At 40.5% G+C, this 21,834-nt stretch overlaps 1 protein-coding gene across 2 annotated transcripts in view; it reads right to left on the minus strand.

The window, feature by feature from the left end:
* Positions 1-1,887: 1,887 nt before the first annotated feature.
* LOC126191480 (TRPL translocation defect protein 14) overlaps positions 1,888-21,834 on the minus strand; it is a 186,035-nt gene continuing 166,088 nt past the window's right edge. For both annotated transcript variants that reach the window (XM_049932375.1, XM_049932367.1), the window contains 2 exons: positions 18,808-18,989; positions 1,888-2,304 (listed from right to left, as the gene is read on the minus strand). In XM_049932375.1, coding sequence (XP_049788332.1) covers positions 2,231-2,304; positions 18,808-18,989 — 256 coding nt within the window. In that variant the 3' untranslated portion in view covers positions 1,888-2,230. The remainder of the gene's footprint in view (positions 2,305-18,807; positions 18,990-21,834) is intronic.

Consider the following 21,834-nt stretch of genomic DNA (forward strand, 5'->3'; position numbering starts at 1 on the left):
ATAAAGCTGTTTTGTGTGATTCTGTGACATAAAAATACAAATACTTTGTTTTCTTTTCAAAAATCCCTTTCAATTACTTGTATAACCATAGAGTAAAAACACAATGCCTAAAGTAAGAAGATATCACATAATACAATTTCAATTAACAAAAAGGCACTAACATTGGCCTACTTCAATCTGCAAGAAAGACATTTGCAACAATGCACACAATACACCACACAGTAGGAGACAAAAGCTGATTTTGAAATGAGGATGTCATCAAAACAGCTGTAAGTACCAGACAAAACAAACAGTTAAGATACTACTGTGTAACCTTTCAGTAATATTGTATGCCAGTTGCAATTAATGACTAGATGTACTAAGGTAGTAAAATGAAATCTGTCACTCAGAAGACACAACACACTATGAATCAGTGAAACCTACAAGCATACGCTACAAGTGGAAAAGGACTTCAGGAAGTTTCTCTATTCACCAATGTGTGTATCAGTCTGAGGTACAAGCAATACTTATCAAATAAATCACAAATTCTATGAAATGGTAAGAGCACTGCTTTATCTTACATAACAAATTATTAAACAGTGATATAAAGCATTCCACAAATAACTTGCATCTAGCAACAGTGATGCGACTCATCAAAGTGGCTTCTTTCATCTTGCCAATTTACTGTGCCTGTGCACAGTTTTTGTCTCTTACTAGGTACAGTGCCAAGATTTGCATTCACATCATCATCATCATCATCATTCACATCATATGTACAAGCAGAAGCTAGTTTCAGATATATTTAACATATCTTCTAAATGTCCATTGTCAGTATACTGTACAGTGTGTTTAAACTTTGAGCATAGTGGGTCAAATTATTCAACATGAGTCATTTACAGTATGCTGCTGAAATTTAACCTTTTCCACCCATCCCTATTTTATAGAGAAATTTACTTGTATGGAATATTTCATCTAACAAAAGTTAATTTGGAAATTCAGAGGGCCATGTTACTAACTGAATATATGTGTCAAATTAGCCTGCATACACAATGTTACTTGCATGTTATTTGCTCTTTTGATGATATCAAATTAAAAGGCAAAAGAAATTGTGAAGTATTGGAATAAATTATTTTTTCTTCAATTCTGTTTTTTCATTCCATATCTTCAGAAATTCTTAATTTTTTTTTTATAGCAGATGTCACTAAGTAATGTTAAATCACTTGTCATATGCTGGCCTGCCCAACTACTTCAAGTACATAGCTACACCACAATTTTCAGAAGCACAGATAGATGTAACACAATGGACATGTTCCAAGCTTTTGAGCTATTCCACGTTATCTTGCGTAATTCGCACACGCACCAAATGTGTCATGCACCTTTGTTGATACTCTTACTTTAAGGTAATGAGCATCAACGATAGCAGACATCAAAATGTATGAATATGCAACAAGAAAATCTTTCTGGTGCCAATAATGTAATAAATAGTAAAACATAATAAAATTATGAGCTAGGAAAACTAATCAGACAATTGAGGAAATTTCTGTCAAGATAAAAAAACCAACTCTCAGTAATAAATAATTAAGGTTTCTTAATGGATAGCCTATAGCTTCAAAGAAAATGTCCTAAAACACTGAGTGTCACCAGTGTGTGTACTAAAACTAGAAAAAACTGTGTGTGCGCGCGCGCGCGCACACACGCACACGCACACACGCACACACACACACGTGACATCATACAAGTGACACACGTGACATCATACAGCCACTTGAAAATAGTGACCTCTCATTGTGTGTCTCTTAATCTGTTTTCTTCCTGTATGTGCTCAGACACTTCCACAAAAAATATTTTTAATTTCTTCTCAATTTCTCCCCTTATGTTTCTCTACCTATTTTCCTCTTCCCCTCCTCCCCCCCCCCCCCCCCCGCCCCCCCCAAGTAGAAGTTCAGTGCAAATGAAACTTTTTCATTACCTTTTCTTAAAATGAGCTTTCAGTGGTTAATATAATTTCAATATAAAGTTAATGTAGCCAAAATTTAACTGCAGTAAGAAAATTATTTATTTACAGCTAAACACACTACTGTAAAATAAATTTAGTGTGTTTTAGCAATGCTCTTGCCATTTCAACTAACAAGAACAAAGGAAACTTACTTACTATTTTCACAGAAAAGTACAACTTTTACACTTTGTAAAATGAGATTAATTTCAATGCCATCTTCTATATGCATTTGAAAGTAGCAACATAAATATTTTCTTACACTCCATTTACTAACTGAGGCTCTTTCTGACCATTTTTTTGTATGTCTCCAGTTGCTTCATCAACAGTACCTGAAATAAACATTGACTCTTAATGTTATGCATCCTTTGCATTTTTTAATCAATTTTAATTAGAAAATATATAAGTGTTACTATTTAGGATAAGAGGATATTGCATTACAAAACATTTACTTTAAAGCCATCAATCTTAAGACTCATTGAGTTACGTTATGATGAGCATGTGTGTGTAGGCACGCGCACCACCCTCCCACGAATGCATGCACACAAGCCACCTTCCTCGATGCTGACACACAAGCCACCTTCCTCGATATTGATTTCCACCTCAATGATGGCTGCATCAATACCTCCATCCATATCAGTCCTACCAGCTATCATCAACACTTCACTTTGGTGGTGGTGGTGGTGGTGGTGGTGGTGGTGGTGGTGGCAGCGGCGGTGGGAGGGGGAATTGTACCTCTAAATGTAGTTGCAAGTGTAGAACTAAAATTTTCAGTAATATTCATATCAGCACTATTCATGTGTGTGTATATAAATCTTGTAATCTGACTTGTTCCAAATCACATCAATAAAATAATTGTGAAAATGATCTACGGACCATGACATAACTAAACTAAACTAGTCTCTGCCACCCATTTTCCATGCCAAGAAGCCCCTTCTATACAGCCTAGCCACCTGTGACTCCTACTCCTCTAAATTAAATGAAGTATTTATTTGTACAAGAATGATTGACCAGAATATCATAATTGTTAAGTTGTGTAGATTTTCAGATGGCGATAAATTATTTTTTGAAATGTTTTAACAAACTGAGAAAAATTTAAAAACTCAGAACAAATGTTGCAATGTGTGGTGATTTCAACAGAGTTGTCAGACTCAGATGAGCCCTACTCGGAAATGTTTTTAAACCTACTCAACTCATTACATTTATATTGCACTAACAATAACAGCTCTATACTTGGAAATGCTTGTTTTGATAATATGACCAAAAGTTATATCCATACACAAAAAGGGGAGAGCATCAACATGTAGTGAATATCTGCAGCTGGTAGCATCAAAGGAAATAGGGGTAAGTATATGCCAGTTCATTCCATGGGATATCCACATGACTTAGGACCCAGAGAAAGACAACTGAGCAGGTGGCACAGTCAAGGGCAGAGAGGTGGTCATGGACAGCAGAGACTAGAGGGTGATGAGAGTACCATTGTTCAATTGCCTGCAGGCTGCTCACTGAGTCAAACACTGTGGAGGGAGGCCTGAATAACAAAATGGAGGGCCCTGTTAATGGGAGGCAGCTCTACTGTGAACACACTACATGATTCCAGCAATAAATGATATTCTAAGCCAGTAGGGGATGTGAAAGTGTATCCCACTTTATCTATCATCTTAGGACCATTAGTGTAGAAGTGGCAGCACCATGGAACTCTGCAAGGATGGAATGTACAAGATACTGGAAGGCCATAGGGATGACAGAGACCTCAGCACCCTGGAATATGTCGGTCCTAATCCGTCGTCTAGTCAGCATCCGGGGAGGGGGGGGGGGGGGGGGGGCATAAACGCATTCCAACCGGCAATCCAATCCCACCCGTGTGCAGCTATCAGGAGGGAGACATCCCTTATTTGCGAAGAGGACAGGGCACATGGGATGGTCAGGAAATCAGCGAATGGCGATTGCATAAGAAACCAGAGTTGGCTCTATCATATTTGTAGCTTCTGCGAGGAGACCATCACTGGGACTAGTCGAAGGACACCAAAAGCCAGACGCACCCCACATCTACATCTACATCCATACTCCGCAAGCCACCTGACGGTGTGTGGCGGAGGGTACCTTGAGTACCTCTATCGGTTCTCCCTTCTATTCCAGTCTCGTACTGTTCGTGGAAAGAAGGATTGTCGGTATGCCTCTGTGTGGGCTCTAATCTCTCTGATTTTATCCTCATGGTCTCTTCGCGAGATATACGTAGGAGGGAGCAATATACTGCTTGACTCTTCGGTGAAGGTATGTTCTCGAAACTTTGACAAAAGCCCGTACCGAGCTGCTGAGCGTCTCTCCTGCAGAGTCTTCCACTGGAGTTTATCTATCATCTCCGTAACGCTTTCGTGATTACTGAATGATCCTGTAACGAAGCGCGCTGCTCTCCGTTGGATCTTCTCTATATCTTCTATCAACCCTATCTGGTACGGATCCCACACTGCTGAGCAGTATTCAAGCAGTGGGCAAACAAGCGTACTGTAACCTACTTCCTTTGTTTTCGGATTGCATTTCCTTAGGATTCTTCCAATGAATCTCAGTCTGGCATCTGCTTTACCGACACTCAACATTATATGATCATTCCATTTTAAATCACTCCTAATGCGTACTCCCAGATAATTTATGGTATTAACTGCTTCCAGTTGCTGACCTGCTATTTTGTAGTTAAATGATAAAGGATCTATCTTTCTGTGTATTCGCAGCACATTACACTTGTCTACATTGAGATTCAATTGCCATTCCCTGCACCATGCGTCAATTCGTTGCAGATCCTCCTGCATTTCAGTACAATTTTCCATTGTTACAACCTTTCGATACACCACAGCATCATCTGCAAAAAGCCTCAGTGAACTTCCGATGTCATCCACCAGGTCATTTATGTATATTGTGAATAGCAACGGTCCTATGACACTCCCCTGCGGCACACCTGAAATCACTCTTACTTCGGAGGACTTCTCTCCATTGAGAATGACATGCTGCGTCCTGTTATCTAGGAACTCTTCAATCCAATCACACAATTGGTCTGATAGTCCATATGCTCTTACTTTGTTCATTAAACGACTGTGGGGAACTGCATCGAACGCCTTGCGGAAGTCAAGAAACACAGCATCTACCTGTGAACCCGTGTCTATGGCCCTCTGAGTCTCGTGGACGAATAGCGCGAGCTGGGTTTCACATGACCGTCTTTTTCAAACCCATGCTGATTCCTACAGAGTAGATTTCTAGTCTCCAGGAAAGTCATTATACTCGAACACAATACGTGTTCCAAAATTCTACAACTGATCGACGTTAGAGATATAGGTCTATAGTTCTGTACATCTGTTTGACGTCCCTTCTTGAAAACGGGGATGACCTGTGCTTTTTTCCAATCCTTTGGAACGCTACGCTCTTCTAGAGACCTATGGTACACCGCTGCAAGAAGGGGGGGCAAGTTCCTTCGCGTACTCTGTGTAAAATTGAACTGGTATCCCATCAGATCCAGAGGCCTTTCCTCTTTTGAGCGATTTTAATTGTTTCCCTATCCCTCTGTTGTCTATTTCGATATCTACCATTTTGTCATCTGTGCGACAATCTAGAGAAGGAACTACAGTGCAATCTTCCTCTGTGAAACAACTTTGGAAAAAGACATTTAGTATTTCGGCCTTTAGTCCGTCATCCTCTGTTTCAGTACCATCTCGGTCACAGAGTGTCTGGACATTTTGTTTTGATCCACCTACCGCTTTGACATAAGACCAAAATTTCTTAGGATTTTCTGCCAAGTCAGTACATAGAACTTTACTTTCAAATTCATTGAACGCCTCTCGCATAGCCCTCCTCACACTACATTTCGCTTCGCGTAATTTTTGTTTGTCTGCAAGGCTTTGGCTATGTTTATGATTGCTGTGAAGTTCCCTTTGCTTCCGCAGCAGTTTTCTAACTCGGTTGTTGTACCACGGTGGCTCTTTTCCATCTCTTACGATCTTGCTTGGTACATACTCATCTAACGCATTATGTACGACGGTTTTGAACTTTGTCCACTGATCCTCAACACTATCTGTACTTGAGACAAAACTTTTGTGTTGAGCCATCAGGGACTCTGAAATCTGCTTTTTGTCACTTTTTCTAAACAGAACAATCTTCCTACCCTTTTTAATATTCCTATTTACGGCTGAAATCATCGATGCCGTAACCGCTTTATGATCGCTGATTCCCTGTTCTGCATTAACTTTTTCAAATAGTTCGGGTCTGTTTGTCACCAGAAGGTCTAATATGTGTCAAGTATCTGCAGTGTTGATGGAGCTGCTGAGCCATAAACCTGACTACCATAATCTATTCTGGACAAGACCAGAGCATTCTCAAGAGGGAGAAGAGTGCTCTCACCAAAAGATGTGGGGGCCAGGAGGCGGACAGCATTAAGTTTCCACATGCATGTAGCTTTTAGGTGGCGAATATGTGGCAGCCAAGTCGGCTTTTTATCAAAATTAAGGCCCAGGAAACGGGATTGTGTTACAACATAGAGGACATGGTTGGCTTAATAAATTTCTGGATCGGGGTGTACAGTGGGTTGATGACAAAAATGCATAAAACTGGAAGCCAAGGAAGATGACCCACATAGAGGCCCGTCAGGTGGCACCTTGGAGCCGGTGCTCAGCACATGGTGACAAGTGGGAGCTGCACCAAATGCAAAAATCATTGATGTTCAATGCCAGGGTAACCACAGGCCCAACAGAGGCTACAAGGCCATGTCACTTGACACTGAATCCTGTGGAATGCCATTCTCCTGAATCCCATGGGCACTGAGTGAAGTGCCAACTCAAACCCAGAAGAGCCAGTGACATAAAAACTTGTGGATAAAAATCGAAAGGGGGCCGTGCAGGTGCCCCTGTCATGGAAGGTAACTAAAATGTGATGGTGCCAAGCCATATCAAATGCCTTACGTAGGTCAAAGAAGACTGTGACAAGGTGATGAGTAGTAAAAGCCCGTCGGATTGCTGTTTCCAATCCTAGTAAATGGTCAGTTTGAGATCGCCCTTCCCGGAAGCCACACTGATACAGGATCAAAGGCCCCGAGATTTGAGCACCCAACATAATCAGAAGCTAAACATCCTCTCAAGCAGTTTACAAAGTACAGCTGTCAGGCTAATTTGGCAGCAGCTGTCTAGAGATGTCTGGTTGTTCTCAGCCTTTATGATGGGGATAGGAAGAGGATACAGATGCTGTCGCAAAGAGGTGTCCTGCGAGAACCAATTGATCGGTACACATAATACCTTTGAGGGTAAGACCCTGGACATTTGACTGTTGCTGGTGGCCCGGAAGGCTATGGAGCTTTTACCAAACCTGTGATGATGAGGCTTACGTCCCATGGGAGGAAACATAGCACTCCCAGTATTCTTTATTATTTTATTACAACAACACGCCGAATCTATATAGTGACAAGCACATGAGCAGAAACTTCCGCAATAAACGTGAAGACAAACTCAAAGTGAAAATATTCTCTGATAGCCATGGATGTGAGATCGCAAAAATACTATGTTACAGTCATTGTATACAAGCAACTAGTATTGTCAAACCAGGTGCACCCATCCAAGAACTCATTAGAAACATTGAAACTGAAAATGATCGTCATATTGTCGTCATAGCTGGAGCCAATAATGTATATAAAAACGACCTCCACAGTGCAACACGAAACCTTAAGGCAATACTAAATTCAACACAAGAGAAATCAGTTTTTGTAATCTGAATTCCACATAGGCATGACCTTTCGGAATGGTCATGTGTGAATGTGGAAATCATAAAAGCAAACAGGCAATACTCGAAGATTTGCAGGGCCTACCAAAATGCATATTTTATAAGTATGGACTCCTTGCAAAGAGACTGTTACACGAGACATGGCATGCACCTTAATAACAGAGGCAAGAAGATTCTGTGCCAAAACATCAGCATGATACTGAAAGCATCTGACAACCAAGAAGTAATTGCTGCTCTTCCTGTTCCTTGCTTGACGCAAGCAGAGCCTGAAGAAATGGTTACTTCTATTGCAGCAGTAGAAGTAGAGGTGGAAGCAGCAATTATACCCACACAATAACAAACGCTGCAGCAGCAGTACCTACCACACTTCATCTACAGGATTCAACAGCAGCAGAAGATGAAGCAACATCCAAATCTTCACTGTCACCAGTTGCCACAACAATGCCTACAGCAGCAGCAGCAGTACCTATCACACTTCACCAGCCAGATTCAACAGTAGCAGAAGAAGAAGCATTCGCCTTATCTCCTCAGTCACCAGATGCCACAACAGTTCCTCCACACTCCATAACAGCAGCAGTTCCATCAATTCCTGTAGTAGCAGCCTCATCTACAATATCATCACAAGGAGGGAAGAGTAGGCATACAACAGTAGATGTGCTACCACTCAAAGTGAACAATTTTTTAGTAAAAGGCAACAAGAGGCAGAAATCCAAAAGATAAGCCCTGAAAAACGTTTGAAAACCAATCACCATAGTGTTCAGTGTGTAAGCAATAAGAGCATGGATCTTAAAATATGTTACCTTAACGTTCAAGGACTGAAAGATAAAGAACTTATCATAAATGAGTTTGGTCTTGATAACCAGTTTGATATTTTTTGTCTGAGTGAACACTGGGCTAATGAGAATGAACTTGCAGTTGCCAAATTTGACAATTTTAGTATAGTAAATAGCTACTGTAGGAAAGAGCACATTAGAGGTGGTGTGGCAATTTATTCCAACCAGTCACTCAATTGTACAACAACCAAACTAGACTAAATTCCTTGTGTGATGAACAGCACTTTGAAGTTACGGGTATAATCATTAATAGTCATAAGCTAATAGTAGTATCCATGTACAGATCACCAAAGGGAAGCATTAACATATTTTTAGAAAAAATGGACATGCTATTGAGTGAATTAAGTAATATTAAATGGCTTGCAATAGGAGGTGATTTGAATGCTGATTTTGATGTTACTAAATGTAAGGGTAGTGTTGCAGATCTGGAAAACTTACTAAGACAATACAATTTACATCATGTTAATAACAGGCCCACAAGAAACAAAGCATGTTTAGATAACATCTTTGTAAACTTCAAGACCACTGAAAACACATGTGAAGTTGTAGTGTTCCCGTTCTCTGACCATGTCTCTGTATCTCTAAATTATGCAAGTAAAATTCCCCTCAATAGGAGCAATGCAAACAGACCTGTCCCAACAGTTGTGATTACCAGACCTGTAACCGAGGATAAAATTAACACATTCCGTAATTCCCTTGCTGACAGAGACTGGTTTGGCCATTGTAGTGTCGATCGACATTACACTTCACTTCAAGTAATGACCTGCCAGCCAAAATAATATTTGATAGATTTTTTAATGCATTCTTGACCCTATTTAACTATAGTATTCCCATAAAGAAAATCAAAATAATGGACAGCAGCCACAAATCCAGATCTCAAAACAGACAAAATATATGGTACACTAAACAGCTGACAGATCTAAAGAAACAAGTTTTGTTACTGTACAACATATACAATAGTATGAAGTCTGACTGTGCCAAATTAGCCTATGTGGAATGCAGGAATGAATACAAAAAAGCCATCCTGCAGGCCAAAAAAACCTACAATGCCAACAGCATACATAATTCCACCAATAAATGCAAAACCGCTTGGAAAGTAATTAACAGTGCTGCCACAGATACTAAAAAAGACAAAATTAATATCCCACCACAAACACTCAATGAGTTTTTTTATTAATTCTGTGAAAGAAATAGGAGACGCAATTATAAACCAGACATTAGTCCATCAGAGTTACACTCCCAAAATTGAGGTAGACAGTCACTAAATACAAGCATGCTAACCTTCTCCGAAGTAACGCCTAGATATGTACAAGGGGTCATAAAACAACTGAAATCATCTGATAGCTTAGATATCTATGGCATATCATGCAACCTGCTAAAAAAAGTGTGGGGTTGCATTCTGTACCCTTTAACCCACTGCATAAACAAGTGCTTACTTGAGGGATATTTTACTTATGAGTTAAAACTGTCTAGGGTCGTCCCAGTATACAAAAAGGGAGATACAGACTCTCCATCTAGTTACAGGCCTATTTCAATAGTACCCGCATTCTCCAACATAATAGAATGCATCATGTACCAACAATTATCATCTCACTTTGAGAATCTAGGAATAATTAATGCTACACAATACGGGTTTAGGAAGAATCTGTCAACCATTGATGCAATCAACACGGTAATCAGTTACATCCTCAAAGTTTTTGAGAACAAAGGCTTTGCTCAGGTCTCATTCTGTGACCCAAGTAAGGCCTTCGACTGTGTTGAGCACACGCCACTACTAGAGAAACTAGAATTCTACGGCATCAAAGGAAACAGTCTCAGACTATTAAAAGCTTACCTCAACAACCGTAAACAGGTAGTTTGTGTTGGTAAGGAAATGCCAAACATAGAAAATGTTAAAGTAGGTGTGCCTCAGGGATCTGTACTGGGGCCCTTCCTGTTTCTGATAATGATCAATGACCTCCCCTCGTTTATTAGATCTACCACTGTATTGTATGCAGATGATACGACTTTTCTTCATAGCAGTAACAATCTTAATGATCTTAAAACCTGTGCTGAAAATACACTCACTCATGCAGCATATTGGTTCAGAGCAAATGGTTTCCTGCTAAATGAAAATAAAACTCAGCAGATAATCTTCACTCTAAGAGACAAGCCACTACTGATGACCCTAGTTCTGTTAAATTCCTGGGAGTTTATTTAGACGAAAAGTTATCCTGGGGCCAACATATAAACTACATTAGTAGTAAGCTATCTAGAGTAATTTATTTACTAAGACAACTCAGAAATTGTGTACCTGAAACATACATCAGATCATCTTATTTTGCATTTTTCCAAAGTATAATATCCTATGGCATTATCTTGTGGGGTAACTGTAGTCATATACATGACATCCTATTATTGCAGAAGAAAGCCATTAGGATAATTACAAATTCTTCACATAAGGCTCACTGCAAACCCTTACTTACCAAACAAAAAATTCTGGCTGTAATAAACCTCTATATATACAATGTCTTAATCTTTACAAAGAAGAACCTACAAGATGTAAAATGTAGAGAAAATGTACGTTGTTACAACACAAGAAGCATCAAACACATATACACGCCTTACCACGGACTATCAAAATCAATAAACAGCTATGAAGTCACAGGGCACAAACTATTTAATAAGCTGCCACATGCCATACAGTATCTTCCTGAACATACATTCAAAGAAAGACTGCATGAATGGTTTATTGCCCACCCGTTCTATGATATCAATGAATTCTTCAACTGTAAAATGCAGTAATCCAACAGATGACCCACTGTACATTTATTGTAATATAAGCTAAAATATTTCAGTAGTCAATACCTTATCACACTGTATTATAAATTGTAACTTCATTTGACGTTGTCAATTGCTGTAATGGCCTAAAGACAATAAAATCTTTATTATTATTATTTCTTTACTTTCTCAGACGTTACGTCTGGTTAAAAATGGGAAGTGACGCGGACCTTTATCAAGCATCACTTCCTTTTAACTGTACGGTATATGTTATATTGCATTTAGGAACTTTCGGGTAATTGAACATGTATCGATAATTACGGATTTCTGTAATTGTATATATAAGTTTGGATGTAACTGTATTGTATTGATGTACTGGTGGATATTGTGTGGTACGACTCCTGTAGTTGATAGTATAATTGGTATAATGTCAACTTTATCCTGATGCCACATGTCCTTGACTTCCTCAGCCAGTTGGATGTATTTTTCAATTTTTTCTCCTGTTTTCTTTTGTATATTTGTTGTATTGGGTATGGATATTTCGATTAGTTGTGTTACTTTCTTCTTTTTATTGGTGAGTATGATGTCAGGTTTGTTATGTGGTGGTGTTTTATCTGTTATAATGGTTCTGTTCCAGTATAATTTGTATTCATCATTCTCCAGTACATTTTGTGGTGCATACTTGTATGTGGGAACGTGTTGTTTTATAAGTTTATGTTGTAAGGCAAGCTGTTGATGTATTATTTTTGCTACATTGTCATGTCTTCTGGGGTATTCTGTATTTGCTAATATTGTACATCCACTTGTGATGTGATGTACTGTTTCTATTTGTTGTTTGCAAAGTCTGCATTTATCTGTTGTGGTATTGGAATCTTTAATAATATGCTTGCTGTAATATCTGGTGTTTACTGTTTGATCCTGTATTGCAATCATGAATCCTTCTGTCTCACTGTATATATTGCCTTTTCTTAGCCATGTGTTGGATGCGCCTTGATCGATGTGTGGCTGTGTTAGATGATACGGGTGCTTGCCATGTAGTGTTTTCTTTTTCCAATTTACTTTCTTCGTATCTGTTGATGTTACGTGATCTAAAGGGTTGTAGAGGTGGTTATGAAATTGCAGTGGTGTAGCCGATGTATTTATATGAGTGATTGCTTTGTGTATTTTGCTAGTTTCTGCTCGTTCTAGAAAGAATTTTCTTAAATTGTCTACCTGTCCATAATGTAGGTTTTTTATGTCGATGAATCCCCTTCCTCCTTCCTTTCTGCTTAATGTGAATCTTTCTGTTGCTGAATGTATGTGATGTATTCTATATTTGTGGCATTGTGAATGTGTAAGTGTATTGAGTGCTTCTAGGTCTGTGTTACTCCATTTCACTACTCCAAATGAGTAGGTCAATATTGGTATAGCATAAGTATTTATAACTTTTGTCTTGTTTCTTGCTGTCAATTCTGTTTTCAGTATTTTTGTTAGTCTTAGTCTATATTTTTCTTTTAGTTCTTCTTTAATATTTGTATTATCTATTCCTATTTTTTGTCTGTATCCTAGGTATTTATAGGCACCCGTTTTTTCCATCGCTTCTATGGAGTCACTGTGGTTATTCAATACGTAATCTTCTTGTTTAGTGTGTTTTCCCTTGACTATGCTATTTTTCTTACATTTGTCTGTTCCAAAAGCCATATTTATATCATTGCTGAATACTTCTGTTATCTTTAGTAATTGGTTGAGTTGTTGATTGGTTGCTGCCAGTAGTTTTAGATCATCCATGTACAGCAAGTGTGTGATTTTGTGTGGGTATGTTCCAGTAATATTATATCCATAATTTTTATTATTTAGCATGTTGGATAGGGGGTTCAGAGCAAGACAGAACCAAAAAGGACTTAATGAGTCTCCTTGGTATATTCCACGCTTAATCTGTATTGGCTGTGATGTGATGTTATCTGAATTTGTTTGGATATTAAGTGTGGTTTTCCAGTTTTTCATTACTATGTTTAGAAACTGTATCAATTTAGGATCTACTTTGTATATTTCCAATATCTGTAGTAACCATGAGTGGGGTACACTATCAAAGGCTTTTTGGTAATCAATGTATGCGTAGTGTAGCGACCTTTGTTTAGTTTTAGCTTGATATGTCACCTCTGTATCTATTATCAGTTGCTCTTTACATCCTCGTGCTCCTTTGCAGCAGCCTTTTTGTTCTTCATTTATAATTTTGTTCTGTGATGTATGTGTCATTAATTTCTGTGTAATGACTGAAGTTAGTATTTTGTAGATTGTTGGTAGGCATGTTATGGGGCGATATTTAGCTGGGTTTGCTGTGTCTGCTTGATCTTTAGGTTTCAGATAAGTTATTCCATGTGTAAGTGGATCAGGGAATGTGTATGGGTCTGCAATGTAACTGTTAAATAATTTATATTTAAAAAGAAAGATGATGAGACTTACCCAACAAAAGCGCTGGCAGGTCGATAGACACACAAACAAACACAAACATACACACAAAACTCTAGCTTTCGCAACCAACGGTTGCCTCGTCAGGAAAGAGGGAAGGAGAGGGAAAGACAAAAGGATTGGGTTTTAAGGGAGAGGGTAAGGAGTCATTCCAATCCCGGGAGCGGAAAGACTTACCTTAGGGGGAAAAAAGGACAGGTTTACACTCGCACACACACACATATCCATCCACACATACACAGACACAAGCAGACATTTGTAAAGGCAAAGAGTTTGGCTTTTTTTTCCTCCTTCTGTTAAATAATTTAGTTAGATGTGAATGTGTTGAGGTGAACTTCTTTCGCCAGTAATTTGCTATTTTATCATATCCAGGGCTTTCCAATTGTGTGTAGAATTAATTGCTTGGGTGACTTCATGTTGCAAAATTATTACTTCAGGCATTTGTGGTATCATATTGTATGTGTCTGTTTCTGCTTGTATCCACCGTGCATGCCTCCTGTTATGTTGTACCGGGTTTGACCATATGTTGCTCCAGAAGTGTTCCATGTCTGTTATGTTTGGTGGATTGTCTATTTTAATGTGTGTGTTATCTATTGTTTGGTAAAATCTCTTTTGGTTTGTGTTGAATGTTTGGTTTTGTTTCCTTCTATTTTCACTTTTTTTGTATCTTCTAAGTCGTTTGGCCAATGCTTGTAATTTCTGCTTCTTTTCATCTAATTGCTCTATTGCTTCTTGTTGTGAGATTTTACCTAACCTTTTTCATTTTTTGTCTGATATTTCATTTCTTATAAATTGTGTTAGCTGTTCGATGTCTTTTCTCAGTTTTTCTATTCTGATCTGTAGCCTGTGTTGCCATGCTGGTTTTGTGGGTTTCTTCTGTGTGTTGGTTTGTTCTGTTCTCTGCCTAGTGTGTATATTTAGTGTAGTGAGTGCTCCTATATAAACCAGTAGTTGTAACTCTTCCATAGTTGTATTTTCATTTATTTTGTTGTGTATGATTGTGTTGATAGTTTTTATTGTTGTTTCGACTTTTGGGTTATTTGGCGGTCTATGCAAGAATGGTCTAATGTCTGTATTTGTGTCTTTGTATTCTATATATGTCAGCTGAAATTTCTCTTCTATATCTGACACGTGTGTCTCTTCGTGTTCTATTTGTGCTTGTTCTGGTGGCTGCCTTAAGATTTCGTTTTCCTCTGATTGTTTAATTGATGCGTGTTGTTCTTTGTTTGTTTGCTCTGGGATGTTTGAGTCCATTACTGTATTTTCTTCTTCTTCTGATTGCACATTATTTTGTTCCAGTATTTGTTGTACTTGTTGTTTGATGTTTTCTAATTCTGACTGGGGTATCCTGTTATTTTTTATTATTACACGGATCTGATCAGCTAATCGTTGTTCTGTTAAAAATTTTAATTCCGGGTATCTGGTAATAAATGTTGTGTATACTTGTGATCTGTATCCAGTTGTGTTGGTTCCTAGGTTTGTTGCTTGGTAATAACAGAACATGAGGTGTCGATTAACTTCATCTGATCATCTTATCCTCTATTATTATTATTATTATTATTATTATTATTATTATTATTATCTGCTTAATAAGGAAGCAAGCCTTAGCATGGAGATGCTTAAAAGCAAGATGGTTGGTCTGTGAAGGGTACCATTTAAATTGCTGCAGCGCCCGTCAGTGGTCCTGGACAGTGACTGCTATGTCCTTGGTCCACCACTGTGCTGGCTGATGACGAGGGGGACCTGCAGATAGGGGACATCAGAATGCAATTCAAGAAAGTAGTGTCGAAGTGCACAGCAGATATTTAAGAGTGCCAATTGGCCCTGCAGAATGTGCAATGTGGGGACCTGTCTGCCTGGTGGCGGCAGGGGAATGACAGACTCAACGGAAAGTTGTCATGTCATGAAGGTCATCATGGGGTGACCAATGTAGGGAAGCCATGAGAGCAGGAGAGGAGATCATGAGATCAATAGCAGTAAAGGTGCCATGAGAGGCACTTAAGTGCGTGGGGAACTGTCACTGAAGAGACACAAATCAAAGTCTGTAACAAGTCAATTAGAAGAGCCATACCCGCTGAAGTGGCACTTCCCCACAAAGGGTGGTGTGCAGTGAAGTCGCAAGGACGAGTTACGGGATGGGAGTTGCTGTATTAAGGTAGACAGTTCAACATAAGGAAGTGATTACCTGGAGGGAATAGACATTGCAAATGGTTATTACTGGAGTCATTTGCACTCTAACTACTATTGCTTTCAGGCTGATGCAAAGGGGGATCCAGTCACTAATGACATAGGCATGAACCAATAAGCAGATCCCTCCAGATGCTATCCCGAGGCACCATAGTTCTGACAGAATGCTCCATAACCACGAAATGTTGGAGTGTGGTCCTCATGGAAATGCGTTTCTTGAAGAGCTAGACAGAATGCAGAATATGAGGAAACAAGGCATTGTATTTCCAGTAGGTGGTGATTGTATCCATTGCAATTCCACTGGATTAATGTGTGGTGAGAGTCCATGTTAGACATAAAGAAGCCGAGGGGAGGTCATGTCACTGCCAGTGGTCATAGCCGATAAGAATGGGGTGACATCCATAAATAAGATGTCAGGCTCAGGTTGCAAGGGGGGAGGTGGCGCTTCCAAGGGCACCAGGACGTCTTATTCTGGGACTTCTCCCTCTCCCTCTTACAGAGGTGGAGGATGGCAAGGCACAAAGGGAGAATAGAGGTAGGAGGAGAAAAGGATGTAACAATGGTAAAAGTTAAAGAAAGTGACACTGGATGGAATCTGTCATTTTTAGTGAGCCTCAGCAAAAGACAGATGATCCAAAGGCTTGTACTCTTGGATCTTCTTTTCTCTCTTTTGAGCTGGGCAATCTGGAGAGCATGGAGAGTGACTGTCATGACAACTGACACACACAGGTGATGGAACACAGGGGCTTCCCTCATGAAGACATATGCCCAAAATACAAGCACTGAAAGCACCTCATGGGTGGTGGGACATACAGCTTTAAATCATATCCTCCCAGAGAAGGTAAAGGTTATGTGCTACAGATATCTCCTTTGAAAGACAGAATGAAGGCACCAGTATTGGTGTGGTTGTCTTTACGGCACTCCTGCACACACGGAACAAAATGAATGCCATGTCACTCCAGATTAGCTAGAAGTTCCTCTTCAGTTTGCAGTATGAGGTCCCTATGAAACATGACTCCCTGGAAAAAAATTGTGGCAGTGAATGTACAGACGACGTAGTGGAGAAAGTGTTTCATACCAAAGCGGTAAGGGTCAGCCTGGCCCTCCTTCCAGGGTGTAGCCAGGGAAGGAAAGGCTGCTGGGTAATACAAAGCAGCAGTCAATGATCCTTTACCATCCATAGAGACGGGTCATTTCAGAACGGGCAGATTTTTGCAGCTTGATATGCTTCATGTGCCTAGCATCGGCCCTGATACCACCCACTCCGATCAGGGGCTCTCCCCATGGGTGCCACACAGGCACAGCAAGGGCCGCCTGGCACTGTATACATTGCTGGGAGTTCCAATGCTCCAGGAAGACAAGCAACCACTCCTTGATATACATGGGGAGGGAACAGTTTGGGTATCAGTTTGGTGAACCCTGTGTTATCAGGGGGCTCAACCAGATGGGCTTGTAAAAGCCCCACCACACGGATTGGCCACATATGCCAGTGACCAAGCAGGATGGAGGTGGCTATGGCAGGGAAGGAAGAGGAGAAGGAAAGGGGGGAGAGGAATCCATGCCGTAGATGCTAGGGAGGGAGTTCTTCCCCAAATGGCTCACACTAAAAATAGAAAATTTAAAAGTGGACATCAAACCTCAAACCTCAAGTGAGGACCTAAGCACCAAAAAGGATGAAAGAGAACAGGCAGGAGGAACAAAATTACAAGCAAGCTGGGTTTACGTAAATCAGAACACAGAGAGGGGAAGGAGGGGACAGTGGGGAAGGAGAGAGGGGAAGAAGGGGGCAGCTGGAAGAGAGTGAGGATATGGAGGGAGGGTCATGGTGAAGAAAATGCAGCCAGGGAAGGAACAGTGGGCCAGCATACACTTGCACATTGTTGGCTGAAGATGGGTTAATGATACCCTAAGTTCCAGATAAAAAAAATTGATCGCAGCTCTTTTATCTCGCCTACATAACACCAATAAATCCACCACTGACAGTATTGATGCAACTTAACAAAAGAGGCTGCAAGGCATGGGAACTCATGACAGATGATGCTTGTGGCAGCTCACTTGCTGCCTGCCACCACTGCCGCCCCCCCCCCCCCCTCTCTTTCCTTCTATCTGCAGCATATGTTGCTTTCACAGGAGACGGTTAGGAGCACCATTCTCCTCGCGACATGCTTCTGGAACCTGGCTGCCCTCATTTGGATATCAGCATCTGATTGCTCTAAGGACTGATAATTGCTGGGCAGCTAATTTCTTTAGCAAGGACACACGGGTTTCTTTGTATTGCTCTTCCACGATCTAGTCCGACAGCTTGCCCCAACACAGTACATTCAGGTTTTGTGAATTTTTACTTTAATTCACAGCTAATAAATGTTGTACTGGTTGTTACACAGGAACCTTACTGACATGTACAAAAGGAACTGAGGTAAGTAGCAATGTATTTCTCATTATCGAAACCACAATACTGGATCAGATACACTAACTTCTGCAATTGGATAGATAAATAAAGCTACTCACCAAGAAGCGATATGAGAACACACATATATGTTACAGAAATATGCAAGCTTTCAGAGCCAGTGGCTCATCCTCCTCCTGACAGGGTGGTTGAAAAGAAAGGAAGAGGGATAAAAGGAAAAAACTGATGAGGTTTAGGAAATGGGGAGAGTAAGTCTTAGAGAGAGAGAGAGAGAGAGAGAGAGAGAGAGAGAGAGAGAGAGAGAGAGAGAGAGAGAGATAGATTTCATCCCCAAACAAAATGATAGTACATATACAACATGCAGTACTGTAAATGTCTTTCAAGAGATGTTTAACACATTAGAAATACTTAAAGATAATACACTTACACAGATGCTATGTACTAACCTTGCAATGAGTGACAGAATTTCTTTGTAGTATCCCATTCTTCACGTAGGGAGAGATTGAACATGGAAAAATTAGGATTGCCCGTGACTTCTTTTATGATGGTCAGGAACTGAGGGAGAATTCTGTGTAGTTCACTATCATCAGCACTTGTGTATGTTTCAAGCAGGACAAGACCTTTACACCTTTAAGAACACAATAAGTTTATGAGAAAATTATTAATGTATGACTTAATTACAAATTAATAAACACAGCTTACATATCTTATAAGTTCAGTGAAAAAGTTTCTATCAATAAGATTTTCATGGGACACATTTGAGGGGTGAAGAAAAAGGGAAGAGAGGGTGTAATAGGGGAAAGGGGGATGATGGCAGGGTATGGGGCAGAAAGCAAGATTACTAACGCAGCACATTAGTCCATTTAATACTCTCGTCATACCATCCACTATACATTAAGAAAAGTCAAATTTTAAGATACATAGTACTAAAATAAGAAATTTGTTCTTGCTAAGTAAACTGGGATAAATTATCAGCCAAGAAGACAGCAAATCTGCTTCCATACTCATACCTTAAATCAAAAGAGACCTCCTCCCCCTCCCCCCCCCCCCCCCCCCCCCCCACACACACGCACACCAGTGTTACTGCTGCACTGTAGTGCCAGACCACATCATCATCAGCTATCTGATATCTGAATAATAACCAATTGACACTGCAATTAAAACTTCTGTACAAACTAACTTTGCTTGCCTGGTAGAAAAATAAATAAGGTATGGCAGTTGTTCGGGAGAGAGAAATGAACACTGTTAGTCCTCTTCAAGTTCGAGGATTGTTCATTTATCAGCATTGCCAAGCTATAATGCATGGCTAGCTCACAGTTGTTTATTCTGCATTAGACTGTTGTGTACAGGTGATTTGGCAAGGTAGCACTCTCAGACACCTGACAAGTGCTTATTTGCTTTCTGCTAATCTGGCACCTAGTGTGCTTTGTTATTGGGAAAGTAGTCTCATATTTCTTTCTCCGACACAGTTAGACCAATTGTTAAATATCTGCATGTCCTATGGGTCATAATAGCAGTGTGTGCTTCTCTTCTTATTACTATCAACAAACTTCAATCTCTCATCAAAGTCAAATATGCTGAATAATTTCTGTTATTTCCTTATACATTTTTCAATCTCAACATCTCTGGAGCAAGTATTTATGAACTTTGTATACATAAATAATTTGGGAGTGAAGGAGACTCCTCACCAAATAGCAGAAGTATTGAGTAGTCATCGAGTGGTAGAATGAAGATTTTCTACCTTCTGGGCACACCCTTTAACAAGCTAAATGATATATATAGTTGCACATGCCATCTGAAAACATAATACAGATATTGCTGTTTGGCAGGTGGAATGGGGTGACTGACTCTGTGGTGTGGGGAAGGAGGTGTGGGGGGGGGGGGGGGGCAGTAGGAGAAAAGATGGGAAGTAGGAGGGAGGGGTTGGGTAGGTGTAGCTGGCGACTTCGAGAGAGACAGCAGGTGTTCAGGATAGGAATATGACACGAGCACCAGAGCTGCCGAGTTGTGTGGGGAACAAAGACGCTGACATGAAGACTTGGATTGGGAGGTGGTGACAGGACAGAGGAACGAGAGAATGTTGGGTATAGAGTGTGCGTGCAGTGGGTTAGCAGCAACAACAGGCATGAGGATTATGGGAGGATTATTTCCATTTGAGTAGTGCAGAAAAGCCTGTGCTGAAGTGGGAAAGGATCCAAATGGTACAGATAGTGAATCAACCACTGAACTTGAGCATGTTGTGCTCAGTGGCGTGTTCTGTCATTTGGTGGTCAACTCTGTTGTCGGTCATAGTTTGCTGGTGACCATTCATTCTGGTGGACAGCTGGCTGGTGGTTATGACCACTTAAAACTCTATGCAGAAATTGCAATAGAGCTGGTATATGACATGGCTGCTCTCAAAGGGGACCCTGTGTGAGATAAGATAAACCTGTGATAGGACTGGAATAGGATGTGGTGGGTGGGTGATTTGGGCATCCTCTTCCATAAGGTACTCTGGAGGTAAAATAGTTCCCCATTTAGCTCTCCATGCAGGGACTACTGGATCTTTCAAAGGGATATTACGCCTGTGGCGAAAGGTTGGAAATGGAAGTGTCATAGGGATGGATCACAATACTGTCCATGTAGGGTGGATGGTGAAATACCACCTTAGGAGGGGTGAAAAGAATCTCAAGTACAATGTCCCTCATTTCTGGGTATGATGATAAGATAGTCAAAGCTCTGGCAAAGGACATGATTCATTTGCTCCATTCTGGGGTTATATTGGGTGATGAGGGAGGCATTCCACTACAGCTGGTTCATGGTGGCTGTTTGGATGATTAGGCATGTGTGAAGATGTGACAGCTGTAAAATGTAGGTACTGTTCGTCAACTCCTTGCCACAGCAGTCATATACCTGTGAGAGACTCAGATGAAGACCTACTTAGTCACTCACTGAAAACATCCTACTCCTGTCATGTCACAGGCTCCTCCTAACCCCATCACCTGAAGGCTACCTGGAAATGCAGTTGTTTACACGGGTTCTGCTGCATTTTATGTGGCTATGACCACCAACCCGCTGTTCCATCAGGATGAACAGCCAGTGCCACAATGGCCAAAAACAAGAAGCTCAAGTTCAATGGCTACTTCACAACCCCTGCCATCTGGATGCTTCCCTCCCCAGCACAAGCTCTTATGAACTACACAGATGGTAGCTGTCCTTACAATACATCCTTCACTCCCATAATCTTCCTGGCCTTAATGTTTGCTAACCCGGTGCACCCACATTCTCTACCAAAGGAGTCAAACCCTATCCCATCCTGTCACCCCCTCCAAACCAGGCCTTCATATCATCGTCATTGTGCACGACAACCCATTGGCTCTATCCTGTTTGTCACATTACTCTCCTGTACACACCTGCTACCTCCCCCTCCTGCATCCCTATCCCTTACATTAGCTGCCTCCCTCTGAGCTGTTAGCTACTGACCCCAAACCCCT

This window comes from Schistocerca cancellata, chromosome 1 (assembly GCF_023864275.1).
Source record: "Schistocerca cancellata isolate TAMUIC-IGC-003103 chromosome 1, iqSchCanc2.1, whole genome shotgun sequence".
NCBI lineage: Eukaryota > Metazoa > Arthropoda > Insecta > Orthoptera > Acrididae > Schistocerca > Schistocerca cancellata.